General features: G+C 42.9%; 2 protein-coding genes across 2 annotated transcripts in view; one reads left to right on the forward strand and one right to left on the reverse strand.

Annotated features, from left to right (window-relative positions):
- Nucleotides 1-3,209, forward strand: part of hdc (histidine decarboxylase) — a 15,639-nt gene extending 12,430 nt beyond the window's left edge. Inside the window, exon 13 of the mRNA XM_063188390.1 lies at nucleotides 2,364-3,209. Coding sequence (XP_063044460.1) covers nucleotides 2,364-2,801 — 438 coding nt within the window. The 3' untranslated portion in view covers nucleotides 2,802-3,209. The remainder of the gene's footprint in view (nucleotides 1-2,363) is intronic.
- Nucleotides 2,804-15,533, reverse strand: LOC134438728 (long-chain fatty acid transport protein 2-like). The gene is made up of 10 exons (XM_063188363.1): nucleotides 14,986-15,533; nucleotides 14,304-14,510; nucleotides 13,224-13,382; nucleotides 12,486-12,610; nucleotides 11,024-11,218; nucleotides 7,840-7,930; nucleotides 5,638-5,836; nucleotides 4,784-4,881; nucleotides 4,168-4,298; nucleotides 2,804-3,806 (listed from the first exon to the last, which is right to left on the reverse strand). The coding sequence occupies exons 1-10, from the start codon at nucleotides 15,494-15,496 to the stop codon at nucleotides 3,633-3,635; spliced, it is 1,890 nt and encodes a 629-aa protein (XP_063044433.1). The 5' UTR covers nucleotides 15,497-15,533; the 3' UTR covers nucleotides 2,804-3,632.
- Between the last annotated feature and the right edge of the window lie 7,388 nt (nucleotides 15,534-22,921).

A 22,921-nucleotide genomic window follows, 5' to 3' on the forward strand; every position in this document is an offset into this window, starting at 1 on the left:
GTGTCACAATGACAATGGGAGTTGGAGTTTCCCAATGGGCTTTCACTTCACTTACGTTGGTTTATATACACTTACTGTCACTGTTGCCAGATGTGCCACCCCAAAAGGTTATCAAAACCCGCGGAAATGCGCTAAAGTCCGCCCAATTTCAACAAATTACATTGATTTCTATGGGCATAAAACGGCAGAAAAAAACGCCAAATGGCCAATTCTTTCCGTTTTTACCCGCAGACGGCCATCCCAAGCAAACCAAATTGGGCGGGTAACCACCCAATCTGGCAACACTGCTTACTGTAGACATTTTATTCGAATTGGCTTATTGTTACTCCTGAGGTGCTGTTGTTACGCGTAGTCTTTCACATTCAACGCAGGCTGTCTCGCAGAGACTCTGTCAACACGCCTGAGGTCATATTAACATTATATTACATTACATTCATATATACTTACTGTAGGTGGAGCCAGGGAAGCCAACAGAGGGGGGACAAAGTGGACAGTTGTCCTGGGCCCGGGGACAGAGGGGGCCCAAAAATAGGATTGTCATTACATTGTATGTATTGGGTGGGGGGCCCTTTCAGATTACTTTGTCCTGCGCCCAGCCAAAGCTGTCAGCGGCCCTGGGTGGAGCTATAGGTGCCCCCACCACCAGCACCACCACCAGTTCCCCATATTCCTAATGTCCAAACTTGTTTTCCTCCATTAATCTTGCTAAATGTCCATTTGACATTCTTAGGAAAAGCGACGACGTTGGGAGTGTGCGAGTGCAGAGGGGGTGCTGCTCTGTGGCGACTACAGTACGGTGTGCAAAAATGTCCCCATGGGGCCAATAAAGTCTCTAACTCACTAACTAATCATAGCCATTAATACTGTTACTAACTTGATTTTCTAACTGTTAGGAACCTGATTTTCATAGACTTCAGATCACTACCGCGATTCTGGTCTGACCAGGACTGTAACGATTAGCATTTCCATACAGGAAGAACTTTGTTTCCATGGCCTGGTTAACCCGCCTCCCTCAGCTTGCTACTGGTTGAGGGATGTGCCAAAGTTTAAACCAAACATTTCTTAGCCCAATAAAACGTCTCTGCTTAAACTACGTCACTGCCTTGAACTTGCCTCTACCCAGGACGGTTGGAAATGCTCAGTTGATTGGTTCCAGACAAAGTGGGTGGAATTCCCGCTGTAGCGGGCTTGAGCAAGCTCCTGGCCCTACTGTGTGGAGCTGAGCCGAAGGCGTTGCGTCACCAGTACTGCATAGCCCTGCTAGTTACTAACCACATTTTGCAATTATGTTGACTGTTAACCTAGGATATTACTGTTTTTATATGCAAAGCCTCCTCTGTCTATACCTCTCCTTTTAAATCCATCTCTAACAAATGTTTTTTTTTCCCATTTGTTAAGCACTTTGAGTTACATGCCTTGTATGATACAGTGCTATACAAATACAATTATTATTATATTATTATTATTATGTCTGTGACCCTCCATGACCACCCAGGGGCCCTGACCCACATGTTGGGAACCCCTGGTGTAGATATATATTTTTTTTTATCCAGCTTGGCTTAGGGGAGGGGTGAGGAACCTGTTTCTTTTGAAGGGCCACTTCAAATGTTATTGAGTACTCCTAGGGCTGTATTATGAACACAAACCACAATGTGAGTAAGACAGGGAATGCATTTGATTGAAAGGAATACTCCACTATTTGGCAAATAGGCTTGTTTTACAACTCCCGTAGAGTCCAGCAGTTCAGTTCTGCCAGTTTTGAATCAGCCTCCTTAAATCATAAAGAGGGTTAAGGACCTCCGAGGCTAGTTGAGCCAAAGGTGGGAGTACCATAAAATGAAATCGCTGCCACAGCCCCATCAGCGATGGCCTACAAATACAAAATGAAAGACTTTCAGGACCCACACTGGTTTGTGTTAGCCCTTACTTAGAACAGATGAGCTGTTCAGAATGTATTTCTGTTTTTAGCTGCATCACATTTACCCCTTTGCACAGACTCAGAGCCTATATTATAACTTTACTGCCACCAAAATTCTAATGACCAAGTCTTAATCTGTTACCTAATGCTCACAGTGATGTCATAGCAATGTTGTTATGATGTAGTTGAGTCTTTTCAACAAAGAGTGAACAGGTCTGTCGGTGGGCCAATCTGCACAAAGAGCTAAATTCTAAAATGTTCTTTGTTTTCCACAAGGAACTACTGTTACCTAGTACTTACTTGATGAACCAGATGAATATGGTTTCGACTCTCTCCACGCCTGCGGAAACACATATCTGGCGAGAGCCCGTTACACTGTGTACTGTACATCATTAATATGATATTACTGTGTGCTTCATGTACATGTTTTCTGTGTGTGTGACAGCTGAATGAGGAAGCATTGAAACCAGAGCCACAGAGACCTGAAATTCCCGAAGTTCCCGAAATTCCCGTCATCATTCCGAGCGCTAAGAGGACGGTGCGCTCCCTCAGCTGCAGTAGCGCCTTGACGACAGTCCTCAGAGACTCACCGGTGTTCTCCAACAAAGCTCCAGCAGCCGACGATTCCGATTCCGTCGCCGCGGGTGGTGGTGGGAATCTGGCTGGCATTCCGGAACAGGGTCATGGAAGCATCCTGGGCAGGAAGGTTCTGAAGAAGCTGACCAAGTTCTATAGCATGCCCAGCTTCGCCCAGACGTGGAGGCAGTGTGGCATGCAGCAGCAGGCGTGCCCGTCTCAACCCTGGATCATCAGCAGTAGGGTCAACTGCTTCAACTGCTTCAAAATACCACACATGGACTCCTATGCACTTCCTACTAAATAGCCACATGTACTGTAAGGGTACATACCAGTTATATACAGGGTTCACAAAACGTTTGGGATATTATTGGACTTTCTGTAAAATGTATGAAAAAGTAAATTAATTGAAGTGAATTAGTGTTAAGTATCAGCTGCTGTGCCTCTGTGCTGGGAGATGAGGTTTTAGATGAGGATTTCGGCAAGGCTACCTGAAACTCAAATATCCCTATTTTTTGTGAACAGTGTACTTGTATAGTACATAATAATACATACTGGTCCATTGACTCACTGTTATTATAAACAAGAGTCGTTTATTGAAACATATCTTTTGTCACAGCTTCAGGTGGCCAGTGGCACAAGCCCGTCAGATGACCATTTCTTGCAAAATGTAAAAATAAAATCAAGTAATAGAAAATAAATGGTATGCATTATACATGTGGGTCTTGGAGGACTATCGATGATTGATTTGAATGCCTGTTTCCTATTATGCAGTGCTTTTTGTAGTGCAGGAAACTATATACAATGATAACAGGGTGCGCCAGTCACCACAGTGCAAATCTTACACAGGTCAATCTCTTCAACAACAAGAGGCAGCCAATGGTCAATCATGAAATTCATCGTAAAAAAAAGATTAATTCCAGCTTACTCAACAACATGTGGCGACTCCTTGAAGACAATAGTACGATACATGTAATTACTCGATTTCATTTCATGTTCATGTCCTATAATATAAAATATAATAGATACATTTTCGAAATTTGTTTTAGGCGAAATGAAAGGGTATCTACCACTTTTTCAAGTATGCTGGACTTATTCTTTTTCATAAAGTGAGAGTATGGATGTTTACAGTCGTAGATCACAGGCGTCTGGTTCCATCACTGATTGCGTTGTAAATGTCCTTAGTCAGTGGAACGTAGCCCTTGTGGTCCTCCAGGAAATACATGGCCTCCTCTGTGACCGCCGGGTCGAATCCCTCCTCCGCCAGCTTCACTTTCATCTGTTTGTATGTGCCAGTCACGTCAAGGGAATTCTGGGATTTTGAAAAAAACATGAACGGATTAGATTTTGGAGGACACTTTCAAGATGGCGGAATTCAAGATGGCCGAAATGTTTGTTTAGCCCATAAAAATATAATGACCAGTAACAATCAGTTTAATTGAGTAAAATGCGTTTAGTTGTAGAAACAGTACAAGCAAAAATAAATTCCTGGTTGATCCACTAATGTAGAATTGACCTGGGGGCTTGAATGATGAAACTGTGTATTGTGATAACAGAACAGTAAAAATGAAGTTACATAAAATTACAGATGAGTTATATAAAGTTATATAGAGTTATAAGTTATATATTAAGTCGTATAAAAATGAATGATAAACTACTGCAGTTCACTGTACCTGCATCCTGATGAAGCGTGGTTGTGCGTAGCTAGGCAGGTAAGCCTTAAGGTGCTCATGGGTGGCTCTGCAGTCGAAGTCCATTCCCTCTGCCACCTTAATAGATGCCATCCCAATCCTGCCCTCATGGCCTTAGAGGGACATTTACATCATTTGTTATATAATTTGAATAAATAAAATAAAATTGTATCATATAAAGATTTTTAAAGTACCTTGCAATCATCATGTCATAATCATATATTGTTTATAGTTCAGTTGACCTTCAAAGAGTTCACTGAGGTCAAACCAGAGTAAACATTTATAGTCAATATTGTGTACATGCAGCGTGTAGTTTGTACTGTAAACATGGAGACAGTTGGTATAAAATCTGAAACTCATGTGAATGGCAGAGCTTGATTCTGAACTGAGATAATTAAATGAGGTGGGCACTGGGGGAGCCTAGTTTCGGAGTGCGAATCTGATGAAGACTGTTGAAGTTGAAACGTAATGCAGCCATGAAATAATAAAAGAAAACAAAAAGGTGTGCAGACCTCTCTCTCCGAAACTACAGTCTGCCTTTGTCCTGCACCTTTTCCTGGGATGTGCACAATCTTCACCTTCCACTGGGAGAACTTACCTGGGACCTTGACGCCATACACATTAACTTCCTCTATGAAGTCAAGCATGATCATGACATCCGTAACTTCAGTTGTGGCCACATTCTCTCCCTTCCATCTGGTATAAAAAGGAAACACACACAGAGATGAGATAACTTATTCATCAATGTAACGGGATGGCATTGATAAAAATCAAACACTTGTACATAAAAGATTAAGTAAGCTGTTGGCATTCTCCATGACAGACCTCAAAACTGCATTAAGAGAAGACTTAACTTTACACACATTCTAGTACACCTTAAAGGGACAGTTTGGTCAATTTCAACATGCAGTTGTATTGCTCACGCTACCCTTGACTTGTCAGTACCTGGTGATGCCACATTTTTCGGCTCAGCCCTTTCCGAGATATGAGCAATTCTAATGGGGGCAGCGTTTGTTTACATTTTTAAAAAATGAAACATAGGCCAACTCCAAATATTTTCCCAAAAGGTATTGCTGTTTGCTAGTTGTCTGCTGATGTTTTATAACCTTTTGGATGTTTTTGGGAATAAATAAAAATGTTTTTCCGAAATGTAAACAAAGAGCTGCCCCCATTACAATGACCAGGATCTCGGAAACGGCTGAAGAAGAAGAAAAAAAAATCTCAGGCACTGACAAGTCCAGGGTAGTGTGAGCATTACAACTGCATGTTGAAATTGACCAAACTGTCCCTTTAAGTACTGTGAATATCACAAAAATCCGGCAAGCTTTTGTGAACGACAACTGCACAGAGCCTACAGGAAACCCAAGACTGTGAGTGCAGTTGTTGTCACTAGTTCACAATGGAGCACAAATCCACCTGTAAGTTACAAATAATCTGCTTTTACCAGCTCACCTAAAGGTATCTCCAATCCGGTCCTGGAAGTAAATGAATCCTTCCTCGTCCATCTTGAGAAGGTCTCCACTGTTGAAATACTGGTCTCCCTTTTCGAACACGTCCCGCAACCTCTTCTTCTCCGTCTGCTGGGCGTTGTTGGCATAGCCGACGAAAGGGGCAACTTTGGTGATCTTGGCCACCAGAAGACCAGCCTCACCTGTACACAGTCAGAGTTGGGCAAGTTACTCAAAAACTGGAATGCGTTACTAATTACATGTTGATATTACATTTCATTACTACTCTGATTGTTGGAAACTGCTGTCGGACAAAAAAAATAGCTCACATGGTTGGCTGCCATTATCTTGCCCCTCCTCACACCACCATGTTTATAGACAAAAAAACATGTATATTGTATATTTATAATGTAAGGCATTACACTACTTTCACATTACTTAAGTCACTTTCGTCAAAATAGCTCATGAGTCATGAGTCTTTCACCTCTCATCCAGGAGGTGTTTCAGGAGCAAGCAGACTAAACATTAGCAGGTTCAGGAATAGCTTCTTTTTGACCCACCACACTGAACACCATTAAAATCCAGGTTACCGTAAAACGTTTTGTAACTTAAGTCACTAGCACTGTAACTAATAGGTATTACAGATTTCCCCCCTGTAATGCCTTTTACAATTAATAATGTATCACTCACAACACTGTACACAGTAAAGCATTACATTACATTACATAGCGACTTACACTCTCTGGAGGAATGTAAGGCTGGGTACCTTTCTTGACCAGTGAGACACAGTGTAATGAATTTGCTGTTACCAGACTGGCAATGACCAAGTGGTAGTGCATTACTAAAGGCTTGGTGTTATTGTATAAATAATTATATTCTGTAGCAAAGACTTTGCTTGTATTCACGTTTGTACTTGTTTCTGTTGTACTGTTCCAAATGTTCCCCAGGGAAAACTATGTGATCAGGATGCTACATTTTAATGTTGCCTCTGATAAGAAACAATGTGACTTCTGTGATTTTCCATCCCTGTGTTTCCATTAAAAAGCAACCTTCGTGGGAAGAGAGACAGAGAGACAAAATACGCCAAGTGAGGACAATGTTGTCCTGGCCTCTCACTCTCTCTCCTTTTGCGAAAGTCAACTGTAAACCTGATCTGATTGTCGTGTCTAGTTATATTAATACGTTGTCTTAACAGTTATTACATAGTAGTGGAGTACTATGGTAGTGAACTTTTCAAAGACTATTACACCTTTTCCACTGGTGGAACGGTGTGCAATGCATTATGGGGCTACGGATAAAAATGTACATTCTTCCTTCTTGTAAGCATATTCTGACCTACAATCCTGCAAAGATCGTGTCCCTACCACAGACGTGGGCAAACTCAGGCCCGCGGGCCACATGTGGCCGCTTGAGCCATTTCATGTGGCCCCCAGAGCCTTTACAAGAAAGACAACTTCTAAATCCAAATTCAAATGGTTACTCAATATTCTTAAAATGCTACCTAAAACAAGAGTCTTGCGAATTTAAGATTAACCAAATACATAGGCTTCATCTACATACATTTAATTACAATGTGCAGGAATATCATTGCTGCCAAGTTATGTCATCGTACACTATGTTTTATCATTGACATGGGCAAGTTGTCTGTGGCATCCGGCCCTTAGGTCAATATTCTATACCCAATGTGGCCCTCGGGCCAAAATAATTGCCCACCCCTGCCCTACCACAAAGCGAGGCATCTACAGCAATTGTTTTGATGACTTGTATATCATACACAGTGTACAATTTCCTAATGTCACAGTTTGCATTGCAGCAACATTATTTTTGCAAAGCAAAGCTGCTGACATGCAGGGCATGGAGGACAGGATAGTTTTGTCCACTGCAGCTAATACACACACACACACACACACACACACACACACACACACACACACACACACACACACACACACACACACACACAGCCGTGCAAATACAAAGAGAGAGAGAGAGAGAGGCGTGTGCGCACATGAACGCACACACATGCACGCACACGCACACGCACACACACACACAGTCGTGCAAACACAAAGAGAGAGAGAGAGACATGTGCGCACATGCAGACACGCACACGCACACGCACACGCACACACACACACACATACACACACACACACACACACACATACACAGACAGTGAAATGTCAATATTAGTCATTGGGGTTACCTGTGGGCACCTCCATACAGAATCCTCTGGAGTCCCTCTCCGGCTCTCCCTTCTCTGTGTCATATTTGATGAGGGCGAACGGGATGGCTCTCTGGTTGGCACAGCAAGGCAAACAACAACCCAAAACAAGAAGGGAGACATGCATGAGCAGCAGGCTCATACTGTACAAGACAGCTGCAGACTTACAAAAAAAACTACTGTCAAAAGATCTGGATCTGGGGTCCGTTTCTCGATTCTTGTCGTTGCTAACCGTCTTAAAGGGGTATGTCACTATTTTGGGGCTTAATACAGTTAAAATCGTTGGCCGGGGTTTATAAAGGTGGTAAAGTGTCTTATTTTTCATGTGAGCCGTTGTCTTGCTTTAAGACAAGTTAAAAGAGGGAGCATGTCGCTAAGCTAGTGAAAGTCAATGGATCCGTGTAGCATGCTACAATGCTAAACGGATCCATTGACTTTCACTAGCTTAATGACATATTCCCTCTTTTAACTTGTCTTAAAGCAATACAACGCTTAACATGAAAAATAAGACACTTTACCACCTTTATAAACCCCAGCCAACGATTTTAACTGTATTAAGCCCCAAAATAGTGGCATACCCCTTTAAGACCGTCTTAAGACCATCTTACCGTTCCCTTGGATTTAGTGGTGAGCGTCGTTGTCGAGAGAGAGTTGAGTCGCTTGTGCGAAGGACTTTGCTAACGACGATAGCAAAGATGCTTTAGAGAAACGGACCCCAGGTTGTGTGTCTCTGTTCATTGTATGTACTGTATTTGATGTTAGGGATGTACCAAAACAACTTCCTATATCAACTGTGTTGACATAGCAATAAACGTATTGAATCTTGGAATGTGTGAATGTTTGTGAACTGCATTTTTAAGGTACTGGTTATCCCTTCTGTAGAGATAATTATGATCTGTAGCAAAGACTTCGCTTCATATCCACTTCTGTACTTGTTAGGGGCCAAGCAGCGAAGCTGGCGAAGGCCCCTATAGAGTTAGTAGGTTTTCTTCATTATTATTATTATTATTATTATTCTCTAGTCACCATTCCTATCCCTCTGCAAGTCTATGGCAGCCCATAGAACCGTAGGCAGGAAAATGCTGTAAATTGGCACACACATTCGGGGCAGTCTCAGCATTACCCACAGCAATTTATAGGACCCCAGCCCCAACGCTCTAGCGCCACCAGCAGGTCAAAGTTGCAGGTACATTTCTGCTTGTAACTTTTGAACCGCTGGGCCAATTTTCATAAACTTGGTATCCCTGGAATCCTTGAGTCAAGACGAATCCAACGCACCATATGACGTCATTTTCCGCCAGGATAGTTTTCCCGCCATTTTGAATTTTGTAAAATTCAATAAAAATGTTAATTTTCCCGCAATTTTTGACCAATTCGCCCAAAACTCAGTATATAGTATCTCTGGACTGAGCTACACATGGGGTCTTCAGGAATATTGGATCTCTTTTATCGTTTAGCCGTGACAGCCAATCAAAATTGTCGTAAACGTGGCGAAACAGGAAGTGAGGTCATATCTCAGCAACCGTTTGTTGAATCAGGCTGGGATTTTGTACACACATAGTAGTACATCCCATGACCTACCACAAAAAAAATCAGATCCCCAGCTCAAACTCTGTAGCGCCACCAGCAGGTCAAAATTTTAGCTACATTTTTGCCTGTAGCTTTTGAACCGTACTCCCAATTTTCAAAATATTGGTACACAGGTCATCTTCACACTATGCTGCACCCAGGTATGGATTTTCGTAACAATTGGAAAAACTATCAGCTCTCAGCAGCCATTCAAAATTGTGGAAAGAATGGAGGGATTTTTCTCATCTCTCTGTCCCCTTACCAACGGCACCTGCGCACGTTCACTGACACCATTCTCGGCAGGGGGTCTCTGGACACACCGAGAGCTTAGGTGTGTGCGTAGTCTGCTATTGCTCTAGTGTCAACCAAAGCCCCACTGCCCCAGCCCCTGCACATACCCCCCCCCACCCCCAACCCACACACACAGACAGAGGGAGAGGGAGAGGGAGGGGGAGAGGGAGAGGGAGAGAGAGGGAAGGAGGGAGGGAGAGAGAGAGAGAGAGAGAGAGAGAGAGAGCGAGCATTGTTGTTCTCTTGGTTCCTCTGTCTGTCTCACACACACACACACACACACACACACACACACACACACACACACACACACACACACACACACACACACACACACACACACACACGTTACTTCTATGTACACCAATTCCTCAGACCAGTCTCTCAAAAGGCTGGCCAACATTACATTGCAGCCTATAGGATTCTTATGTTTAGGATTTCAAGGACATATCTATTTTCAGTAGGCTCCCGGTTTTTTTTCCCATAATATTGTATGTCATATAAACAATTTTACTAAATAGAATGATCACAGAGGATTATAATTGCTGTCCAAAAAGCAAGCCTCTCAAGTATAGAAATGACTTGCTGATATTTTATAGACTAATTTGAGAGGGAATGGAAATGTGTTACTCAATATAAATCAAGGGCAGCACAGGCTCTGCCGTGGCCAACCGGTAGGGCACTCGTCTATCATGCGGCTGACCCGGGTTTGATTCCCAGCCCAGGTCCTTTGCCTACTCTCCCCGTCTCTTACCATTTTCCCCTCCAAGGAATGCACCCCAACATTGGCGAGATTTGGGCGACTTTGGCAAGTTTACTGCTTGGCCCCGCATTGCTGCTTGCAGCTATATTTTCATTTACTGTTGCGCTCTATTCCTTTCCAAATGTTCCCCAGGGAAAACTATTTGACTAGGAAGATACTTTCAAGGTCCTCTAATAAGAAACAATGTTAACCCTGTGTTTTTCTATTCCTTTTGTGCTGCCCATTAAAAAAGAGCCTTCGTGGGAGGAGAGACTAGAGAGACCGAGGATGCCAAGCGAGGAACATGTTTTCCAGGGAAACTCACTCTCTCCTTTCGCGAAAGTCAATTGTAAACTCTGATCAACTTGTCGTGGTCTCATTAATTAATTTCCTTAACACCTTCATAATACAATTTCCTTTTCAATCAATTATTATTAAAAAAATTATAATCTAGAACAAAAATCTATTCAGTGTTCAAAGTCAACTGAAAAATCATCAACTGAATATGTACAGTACCCTCTCCAGTCATCTCAAACCCCTTCCTCCTCCTTTCACTCCTCTCACCTTCTGTATGCCGAGCACGCGTCCCGTGGCCCCGACTTTTCCCACGTAATTGACGAAGCCCACGTTGCCCTCGGTGGCCCCGTAGCACTCGCAGATGCGGATGTCCCCGAAGCGATGCAGGAAGTCTGACCAGGTGTCCGCTCTGATGCCGTTACCAATGGCCAGCCTCACCTGGTGACTCTTGTCAGTGTCTTTGTATTGGGGGGGGGGGGGGGGGTGGGCAAGACAGATAGCATGTTTTAAGAGATTACATTACATTACAAAAGATTAAACTTTGTTGTCATTACACAAACTTAAAAGGTACACTGTGTAAGATGTTTAGTTGTTTATTTCCAGAATCCATGTTACCCATTCACTAATGTTACCTTTTACATGAATACTTACCACCACCATCAAATTCAAAGTATTCATTATGACTGGAAAAATTGCACTTTTCATACATGAAAAGGGCGATCTTCTCCATGGTCCGCCATTTTGAATTTCCAGAAATAGCCATTTTTAGCTGCAAAAATGACTGTACTTGGGCCATACTAGAAAATATTAGTTTATTACTTAGTATACTTTCATGAAAAGATCAAATTTGGCAATAGGCAACTCAGTTTCAATGAGCAGCATAGTTTCAGTACCTTTTTTGACCATTTCCTGCACAGTGTACCTTTAACAAAATGTAAGGTATCTTCCGCGTTGCTGTTCTTCATTATCTTGTGAAAAATACCCAACACACTGCTCTACATAAAAGCCCAAAATGAACTTCTCTGAACCTGAAATGCTCCAGTGATTGTGGTTTTGATTGCATTTCACAGATTAGATTACAAAAGATAAACTTTGTTGACATTACACAACAAAGCATACATGTAATAGTAAATACAGGGTAACAAAATGCAGTTTGGCTCCTAATCCAACGTGCAAATGCTATGTACTATACCTTGTATAAAATACAGGTTTAAAAGCAGTATGTACAGATTACAAATAGATTTCTAAACTGGTACATTGGGAGAATAATACCGGTATGGTAAATACTATTACACAGACACACAAAAGGCTCTTTTCCGCTGCCAGTTTTCTAGTAGACCTACAGCTCAACACAGCGCAACTCAGCCGCCACTTTTTGCTTTTTGAATGGGCATGACACAGCTCAATCGAAAAGTAAAAAGTGGTGACCGAGTCGTGCTGTGTCGAGCTGTAGGCCTACCAGAAAACCGGCAGCGGATAAGAGCCTAAAGGCGTCAATCCTGGGTTCAGAAAGTAAAAACCCCCATCAAACTATGTGAACCAACCGGCTTTGACTCCACTGATGAGCACTCAAGACATGTAAATGAGCTACTTGATGTCATCAAGTCTTGATGAGGCCATTTGCGTAAGAAGGAAAGCATGGCAGGGTTTGTACAGTACTCTCTGAACCCAGGATTGGACTGAAACTGCTATCGGAGGTCAAGCAAAAGCACTGTTTTCCAGTGTTTACCTTGGGAGTGTTGCAGAGGTAGCGCATTATTTCACCGATGTACTGGATAACAGTCACTTTGTGCTTTCTGCAGTCATTCCAGAACTGTGAGGCAGAAAACTTGCGTCTCAGGACCACCGTTATACCTAACCTCGAAAAGACAACAATACAGTAGTACATAAATAATGTGTACACTTTTGAAGATTGCAGCTCTTAAGAGTTACACACCAAAGCGAAAGAAGAACCTTCTTTGGTCATATATAGATGTGTGTGTGTGTGTAGGGGTGGGGGTTCATTACTATTCCAGAATAGAACAAATTTCCCACAATTCATAGTACACAAAATAATGACCCAATTTACCAGTTACGGTTAACTTCCTGTTTACTTAACAGCAGTTGGCTGTGGCCAACATAGGGTATAACCACCCGACACTATCAGACTGGAGTACAGATGCTTTCAGACTGTTAAGTTCAGGTTCAAGTTCAAGTAATTTTATTTGTCACATACATGGTATTTTAGTGAAATGATGATGGGGTCATAAGTAACATACAACATACAAATACTTCTTCATTAATGTACTGTATAGTAACCGTTGGACAGAGGGAGAAAGAAGAAAGATAGACAAGCAGAAAGAGAGAGATATGGGGAGGGAGAGAGAGATAGAGAGATAGAGAGAGAGAGAGAGAGAGAGAGAGAGAGACACAGACAGAGAGAAAGAGAGAGAGAGAGAGAGAGAGAGATGACCCCGATGGGCATTACCTTGGTCTATGGATCCTGTCAGCCCCATGAGGAAGCCGGCGGTGTGGTAGAGAGGCAGGTATATATATATGATGTCATCGGGACGCACCCCAGCCAAGGTCTGCATGAAGGAGGCCATCCAGGCACGCTCATGGTTTATCACGGCGGCTTTGGGGAGACCTTTACAGGGGAGAGTTAACAAACAGCATCCATTAAAGGGGTATGCCACTATTTTGGGGCTAAATACAGTTAAAATCGTTGGCCGGGGTTTGTAAAGGTGGTAAAGTGTCTTATTTTTCATGTTAAGCGTTATGTCTTGCTTTAAGACAAGTTAAGGGGGAGTATGTCGCTAAGCTAGTGAAAGTCAATGGATCACTGTAGCATGTACCTACACGGATCCATTGACTTTCATTAGCTTAGCGACAGGCTCCCTCTTTTAACTTGTCTTGAAGCAAGACAACAACTTACATGAAAAATAAGACACTTCCCCACCTTTATAAACCCTGGCCAACGATTTTAACTGTATTAAGCCCCAAAATAGTGGCATACCCCTTTAAGATGAATGAATGGCACACCACTCCTGTCACCCAAATCAGCAGCAAGGGTGTTATGCCGTGTAGTGCATTAATGAAAAGACACACACGGTCAGCATGGGTTTATGCTGACACTTTACTGAAGAACTCCCTATCTGATTACATGGTCTCCGAGGTATCCTATTGCCTATTGCATTATGGGTATTGAAGTATATTTAAGCAACACATAACAACACAGAGGGGAGAGGGTACCTGTGTTCACACGGTCACACTTACTACTTCAACCCAGTAAGACATGGCCCCTGGTATCAATTACCTGTTACCAGAAGGGCAATGACCAAGTCGTAATGCATTACCTAAGGCCCTATGCACCATGGTGCAGTACTATGGTAGTAAAGTTTTTCAATGACTATTACAACGTTCCACTGAGGCAATGGTTTGTTCTTGAAATGTCTTGGTCAGGTCCTCTGTGTTGCCATCAGTCTGACTGACTGTAGCATGGAAGAAGTTATTAAAAATGTGCATTTACAACAAAGTGTTATTTCTGTGTACAATACAAGAGGCCGACCTGTGGTTCCAGAGGTGAAGATATACATGGCGGGACTCTTGATGGTGAGGTCTGCTGATAATGGTGATAATGGCTCATCTGACGCCTTCTCAATCTTATCGTCCAGTGACTGAATGTCCTCTGAGTCACTCTCCTTGCTCAGGATGAACACCGACACATTTTGCTCTTTCAGCGTCGGGAGAACTTCCAGAATAGCATCTTTCAGCTCTGAAAAAAGAGGGGGTGGGGGGCATATTGTTATATTAACGTTGTCCCCTATGACAGTGTTTCCCAACCTTTTTGTCCTGAGTACCCCCTAAGCAATTTTGTCATATAATGAGTACCCCTCTCACTCATGCTCTATATCTGTTCCTCTATCCCAATGTGACTACACTCCATATATTTGTTATTATTACATTTTTCCAAGTACCCCCTGAGGTGTGCTCGCGTACCCCTAGGGGTACACATACCCCTGGTTCTTCTGAAACACTGCCCTATGACATGGGACAATTATTTCTCTATTAAATACTGCACATTTTCAGACAGTCTGTAAGGCTAGAGCATTTTTACTCTTTTTTGACATATCTTTTGGCAGGAGTTACCCTCCATATCCAACACTGAATCAAGCCCTCTCCATCACTTTATTAGAAGTGGTTTATAGCAACAGTGTGTTTACATAACTGCATCTTGCATAACAACTTACCAGCAGCTGCAATGAGCACCTTCGCGTTGCAACAAGAGAAACAGTGCAACAAGGATTTGGTCCTAATGTTGTAGTTTATCAGGGCAGGTATGCATCCGAGCTTGGACAACCCCAGCCAAAGCCATACGTAGGCAGGCTCGTTTCCAAGGAACAGCGCGACCGAGTCTCCTTCTTGCAGTTTGGCATGCTGTGCCAAGGTCCTGGCAACTTTGTTGCTTTGTCTGTCCGCGTCTTGGTACGAATATGTGCTGTCCTCGAAGATGATGAATGTTTTGTTGGGATGTAGCTTCACTCTTTCGAGAAAACGGTCCAGAAGGGTGAAGCAAGGTTTTTTGGAGGCATACTTGTTTATGCGCTTCTTCATGCGAATGCCCCCTATCAAGTATCGTAGATCGTGGAGAAAGTATGGGAATTTAATGTACACTATAAAAGGCAAAATTGCCAGTCCAGCTAAGACGGTTGCTAAAACATACATTTTGTTATGTTGCATGCCTAGGGCATGATGGCTCATGCATGAAGTAGGTGGTTTCGGAATCAGCGTCCTTCACATTGGGGAGGTCCATGGCATTATGCCTGACAGAACAGTAACCAATCGGGTCCGGGGGCGGACGGAACAGGAAATTGGTCGGCACACCACAAAAGTTCACAGGGGCTTAAAGCTACAGTGAAAAAGCTACAGTCAATAATTAATATTTTAATAGGGAAATATCAGGCTCTGTGAAATTACGCTATATCAGATTGCCAAATTATTAGCAATAGGCACCTCCATGTTATGTTACCTCAGTTGTATGTCTGTGACTTTTAACACAAGTTAGGCCTACTTTAGTTTACACTCTTGCATGAACATGTGCCACTGCCCCTGGCCTATGAATTGATTGTGCCTACAGGAAATGTAACAGACCTGTTAAGTTGCATTTCTGCCCTGAGGCCAGCTTTACATTTGCCTTTATGTTCAACTTGTAGGCCTACTTCCTCAAACAGTTTGGGTAGTTTAGGGAACATTTAGGGAAATGGTTAAAGCGTGAATGAGAACATTATATTAAACCCTCTCTCAATCCTATGCCTACAGGTTGAGGGCTGTTTTATAACTGGTTGTTTTTATGTTGAAATCAAATGCACAGATATATCGCCATGTTGTATAGCCTATATGTAAAATACCAGTAACTGTGACTCAAGCAGTAAGTCAGTCTTTATGGTTATATGTGAGTGAATTGTTTTGATAATAGAACATGGGCATAATTGCATAGCCTATAGGCTACACATGCCAAACCCCCAACACCCAAATACACATGGTATAGCCTATGATACATGATAAAAGCCAATACTCAGTGCACCTGCTCACACGGCAGCCATTGAAGGACAGTAGCCCTAGTGGACTGGACTGTGAATTGAGTGGAAATGTATGGATGGCAAGCCCAGGCTCCAGTATACATAGATAGTACAGTGGAGTCAGATCTTACACAGTATTTGTCACGACCAGTCATGGGTAAGCAGTTAGGGTGTCAGACTTGGTTGTTGTCAGACCGCTTTGACTCCCGACCCTCCAGGTTGGTGGGGGGAGTAATTAGCCAGTGCTCTCCCCAATCCTCCTCCATAACTGAGGTACCCTGAGCATGATACTGTCTGTCACCACACTACTCCCTTGGGGCACCATTTGGGGCTGCCCCCTTACACTGGGGCGAGGCATAAATGCAATTTCGCTGTGTGCAGTGAGAATTTGTGTGCTGTGGAGTGCTGTGTCACAATGAGAATGGGAGTTAGAGTTTCCACAGTTTATGGTGACATAAATTCTCTCATATCTACCAAGAGAATAGCCTGGCCTTACCATACCCTTATGCCAACCTCATTTGTAAACACGGAGGGAAATATAATTGACCGGAGATTTATGTGTGGCAAGGACGTGTTATTGGGAATTGAGTATTGGCTATTGGGCTATTAGCCGTAAAACCCAAACCCAATATCATGGCAAACATTTGTGCTTGGATGTTAGTACACAGGGCCGCTGACAGCTTTTGCAGGGCCCAAGACAAAGTCATCTGAAAGGGCCTCCTACCCAATACGTAATGGGGATCCAATTCTGGGCCCTTTATCTCCCTGGGCCCGGGATAACATACCCCTTTTCCCCCCCCCCCCCCCCCCCCTGTCGGCGGGCCTGACTGTACACATGGGCAATATCAACATGGCCTAATAGTTCCCTTTATTAACCTCATCAGAGACTTGATGGCATAAAGGTAGAACATTAGATTAGAGGTGACACAGCTATTTGTGACAGCACTGGAAAACAGCAAGTGCAACCTCCATCTTCTGTGCTCTCCAGGCAATGCAAATCAATGGAGAACACATGATCCACATCTGTCAAAAAATGGACTGTGAATAAGAAGTGACACATTAATCAAGGACCATAATTGAAATGTCAGGCTAAATAGCTGCTTAAATCATATGAGTCGATAATATACCATTTATAATCCATTTATATTTGCTAGGTAGATATATTTTTAAAAAAATCAACTATGGCCATGACAAAGGCAGTGGGTTCACCTCTAGTCTAATATTCTACCTCTATGCATGACGGTGACACAGCATGTGTGTGGTTCATGATATGATCTTCAAGTCAAGTCAAGTCAAGTCAGCTTTATTTTCAATTTCTTTACATGCACTGGTCATACAACGAATTGAAATTACGTTTCTTACTTTCCCATGCAGATAGACATAAATAAGAAAATCTTATTATCGTGTCTATAACTCTTTGTGTGATGTGCATTGGAGGAGAGCTGCAGTGTCATCATCATCAACACTCCAGTTCACTGTCCATGTTTGCAAAGTTCTAGTTGCGACGCTTCAGTCAGTCCACTGGCTTTCATAAAGCAAGCTGCTGGTTGAAGGTCAGTAGGTCAAAACGTTGCACTTCAAACTTTGCAAATGAGGACTGTGTGGGGGAGCTTTCCATGATATGATCTAAAACACAGGCTGGGTCAAGGGAAAAAAAGACACGTCAAACACTTATAGCTGGCAATCTACAAATGACAAAGTAATAATTATTGAAAGTTTTTGTTTGTTTGTTTGTTTGTTTGATCAATTTGTTTAGTGGGGTAAACAAAGGATTGGATCACTAGTGCAGTAGGCCTATCCTGATCCCTATCCAAAACAATTAGCCACAAGTCTGCATTTATGCCTATGGTGCAAGTGAATAATTAACTGCAGTAGGCTATGCTGATCTTTGAGAGAAAGCAGAGTCCACAGAGCACACAGTATGCCCAGACTGGACCTTGTACTAGTCAAAGTGGAATGATGGTTTTCCATTTGTCTGCCTTTGATTTGTTGTAGCCCCTTAAGGGGCACCGTGTAATATTTGTTAGCAGTTTATTTCCAGAATTCATGCTGTCCATTCATAAATGTTACATTTCTCATGAATACTTACCACGACCATCAACTTCTTTGTATTCATTATGACTGGGAAAATTGCACTCTTCATACATGAAACGGGAGATCTTCTCCATTGTCTGCCATTTTGAATGTTCAGAAATAGACATTTTTAGCTGCAAAACTTACTGTACTTTGATCATACTAGTAAATATTAGTTCATTATTTAGCATAGAGGACAGAGGAGGGAGGAGAGATACTGCACACCAGGGCTATTCAATTAAATGTCATAGAGGGCCAGTTTTTCGAATTCCTCCCATCAAAGGGGCCGAACATGGAATATATATACAAATTATGGTTGCCATCTGTCAATGTAAGGAATACGGGACAGTTCATTGAGCCAAGGTTTTTGTGGTCCTCCCCCTGAAAAAATTGCATTTCTTAGATGCAATTTCCTACATTTTCTGGCTCGTTTCGGCTCAATATGGAACCCGTACTTTTATCTCTAAAAGTTAGCATTTTGTTCTGACCTTGTGGGGGGCCAGAGCCTTGCTGTCCAAGGGCCGCATCTGGCCCCAGGGCCGCCATTTGAATAGCCCTGCTGTACACAGAATGTGCATGTGCACTGCTTGACTCCTCCATCCTCCCTCATGTTGCTCCTTTCTTTGTTCCCTCCGTGGGAGTAGGGCTGACACCAAGGCACAAGGACAGAGGAAATGACTGGAGGAGGCATATTGATGTACAGTACCACAGCCCCACCCACTCCATCATAGCTCCGCCCACTCCAGCATAGCACCACCCACTCCTATGACAAGGTCAAAGATTTTGATGAGAGAGAAAGATACTCCAGGCTCGTTCATTTCCGGGATCCATTTCACATCAGCTGAACGCCCCTTTAGGAGACCTTCGGTTAAGAGACCTTTGGAGTCTTGAGGTTGAGAATAAATTGAGTTCCTCTAGCGCTGTAGATGGTGATGGCGCACATCTAGTGCAAGCCGCCACCAAACACCACAAAAAGAGGAGGGGGGGGGGGGGACAACCCCCTTTTAGGAGACCTACGTAATTTGAGGACATTTGCATTGGGTGGGCGGAGTTTGGGATATATTTCTCTCCTATCAAAATCTTTGAGGAGGTGGTCTGTATTGTGGGAGGAGAGTAGAGACAGGAGAGCTTACTGACGTCATAACAGCGTAGTACGAAATGATGGCGAGGGGAGTCCGGAACTTTTATTCTTCTTCTACGGTCAGTATTGGACGCATCAGGGACGCATCACTTCCGCGAGGGTCGGAATGTGGAACAGGTCATAGGACAGCGTGAATGTTTGTCAGCTGTCCTAAATTACCCCCAGCAATTACTGCTGACCAACAGCTGAAGTGAATTTGGCCCCAAATTATCCATCATGGTGTCGCCCCCTCTGACTATGCGCAAGGGAGTACGGAGATTGTATCCATCGCAACCACTGACCATTGACCATGCGCAAGGGAGTTAATTTTCCATCCACTCGTGTTCTCAGGCAACGCCCCCGTACTACACCGTGGCCAATGCATTTCCCCCCGAGAGATTGTTCTTCTGTCGAGTTTCTTTGGTATTGTGGGAGGGCCGTGTAGCACCAGTCACCTGATTTAAGATGACCCTGCCATGAGGACAATCCACATAGCACGGACACACACACACTGATACAGACATGTACAATTACCACAGACACACGCACGCACACGCACACGCACACACACACACACATACAATGAATAGGCCAGCACTTACAGGGAAGTGTAGAGGTTGTCTATGATGACCCCAGGTATGAGAGGAGGAATGCAGAGGGCAACAGTTCATCAAGACGGTGACAGGTCAGCTGTAGGCATAGACCGGGATGAAGGTGATTGAGTTAATCAACATCCATGATAAGGAGGGTGATGTTTTTTCATCACCACCATCGGAGGGCCACATGACCACAGATCTGACTCTGACTCACAGGTAGTGAATTTGAGGGACAGTTGGTTGCTCACTGATTGCCGATATTGTTTGGAAGGACTAGGAGTGTTCTCTATCAGCCAGAATTACAATTAATTGATTCAGTAGTGTTTTTTTTTTTTTTTTTTTAATTATGTTTTTTTCTACGGGTCGCACTGACTCTTTTAATGACCCATGCACAGTGCTATACTGTAACTCCGATTCACCCCTGGCCAATAGAGGTAGAGGCTTAAAGGGACACTGTGTGAGATTTTTAGTTGTTTATTTCCAGAATTCATGTTGCCCATTCACTAATGTTACCTTTTTCATGAATACTTACCACCATCAAACTCTAAGTATTCATTATGACTGGAAAAATGGCACTTTTCATACATGAAAAGGGGGATCTTCTCCATGGTCCGCCATTTTGAATTTCCAAAAATAGCCATTTTTAGCAGCAAAAATGACTCTACTTGGACCATACTAGAAAATATTTGTTTATTACTTAGTAAACTTTCATATAAAGATCGAATTTGGCAATAGGCAGCCCAGTTTCAATGAGCAGCATAGTTGCAGTACCTTTTTTCACCATCTCCTGCACAGTGTCCCTTTAAAGTAATAAATGCAGTAGTAATGCACCACATGTTGTTTTTTCCCCTTTTTGACTACCAGTGGTGCTAGAGAGTATGAAGTAAACACAGACAGACAGACAGACAGACAGACAAACACACACACACACACACACACACACACACACACACACACTAATGCTGCAACATTTATCAAACAAAAGGGCAGGGGTCATCCATCCACAAGTGATGTCATCACAGGATCAGTGACTACAGTCAATATGCTGGAAGCCAACATCCTCCAGTGCTGAGGACAACAAATGGCTTCTCAGCGCGTCTTGTGACAGAGGCCTATAGAAATCCAGGATGGCCTGGAAATCTTTATCTAACTCCCTTGACTCTCTGTCCCTATCAAATAAATGAAACTAAACTAAACTTAACAAAATAGAGAAAAGGGAATGGTTCACTGGGTCCTGTATCCAGTCAGTAAAAAAGGGTGCTCATCAAAAAAAAAACTTTGGCATCCAAACTTCCATGAAAAGATAAAAAAAAACACTATTTGAGGCACTCCTTACTAAAGTTAAAAAGCCTTTATTAAATACTGGCTACATGCCTACGCGTGATGCCCTGATGAGGACAATGGGTTGAAACGCGTAGGCATGTAGCCAGTATTTAATAAAGGCTTTTTAACTTTAGTAAGGAGTGCCTCAAATAGTGTTTTTTTATATTTTCATTAAACTAAACTTAACTTTAAAGTCCAGCATAAAAACACAAGCAAAGCAAAAGCAGCTAATGGCTTGGTATTACATGTAGAAATAAGTACGCCTCTATAACTCATGGGCTGTAGTGCCACACTGTGGTGTAACGTAGAAGTGCAGCTAAAGAGAGAACTACAGTAGTATGAAGGATTGCTGGGAGGAGGATACAGAAGGAGCAGAGGCGATTCCTCCTTGAGTACAAGGGAGGCGCCGCCTCCTGTCCAAAATCACGGAGAATAGTATGTAAACTAATGCTTTACACGACTTAATAACATTGCTATTTCAGACCCAGCTCCATAGAAAATGCGTGTGCTCAACTTAGAGATGAAACCAATCTGTAATACGATCCCGAGGCTAGCACGAGTTTTTTTCCGCTCAAGACAACGCAAGCGAGTCGAGTCTCAATGGACTTCAATGGCATGTGGGATTGTATGCTTTTTCAATGGAAAAATGCTAAACGGTCATTGGCTATTGCCGTGAATTTTTTTTGATTTTGAGACTGAGCCTCACTGGGAGTGAATGGAGAAGAGAGAGGAGGGGGGAGGGACCGGAGACTGGAGCTCCGACTTGTGATTGGGTGAACCCCGTGTCAGTAGGCTACAGTAGTTGATTTCATTTCGAAATGCGGATATGTTATTAATTTGACTGAGAAGTTTCGTTGTGGTGGTAACCAGTGGGGAAGCTACTCATTGCGGTGTACTCCAGTTTTGTGTACATATTCTTGTAAACCTAGTGTTGCGAATAAAGTCTTAATAGTGGCGCGTCCTTATCCTTTTTAATCTCCCAATTCAAAAGTTGAAGTTGCCTACTTTTCGTTAGGGCTAGCTTGCAAGAAAGCTAGAGAGCTATGCAAAATGCCAAGCATTGTGGATTAAATTCTGGCGAATTCCAGTCGTCCTTATGAGGAGAAAATGAATATCAAGGAGCAGAGCAGAGCACTGCCTAATATTGACTTGGTGAAAAAGGTAGGGAAGAACAACCGTTTCTTTTGAGCTTTCGTGGTGTGGTGTCTGACCAACTGGTTAACTGCCAAGTCCCGTGAGTGGCGAGTCCTTGTTTCCTACTGCGTTGGCAATGTCTGGTAAATAATTAAAGATTTTGCGACCTCTAGTGGTAAGTTAAGCCGTGCACCCAGTAATGAACAAAGACAACGAAGGCAAACTCAATCACATCATTATGTGGTGGAGGTAGGCCTAATGATAATAATAATAATAATTAAAAAAAAAAAAAAAACATTTCCCTATGAATAGGCTACAAGGGGGATAATGATTAATGATTAACAAATTTGTTTCAACAAGA

This window comes from Engraulis encrasicolus, chromosome 22 (genome assembly GCF_034702125.1).
Source record: "Engraulis encrasicolus isolate BLACKSEA-1 chromosome 22, IST_EnEncr_1.0, whole genome shotgun sequence".
NCBI lineage: Eukaryota > Metazoa > Chordata > Actinopteri > Clupeiformes > Engraulidae > Engraulis > Engraulis encrasicolus.

Bases quoted from the DNA above. Each gene is read 5' to 3' on its own strand.
- LOC134438728 (XM_063188363.1), bottom strand. From the start codon at position 15,496: ATGAGCCATCATGCCCTAGGCATGCAACATAACAAAATGTATGTTTTA. The intron at 13,383-14,303 runs GTCGGCCTCTTG...TCCCCTGTAAAG, and splicing joins CTTCACCTCTGGAACCACAG to GTCTCCCCAAAGCCGCCGTG. The intron at 4,882-5,637 runs GTGAGCTGGTAA...TTTTTATACCAG, and splicing joins CGGATTGGAGATACCTTTAG to ATGGAAGGGAGAGAATGTGG.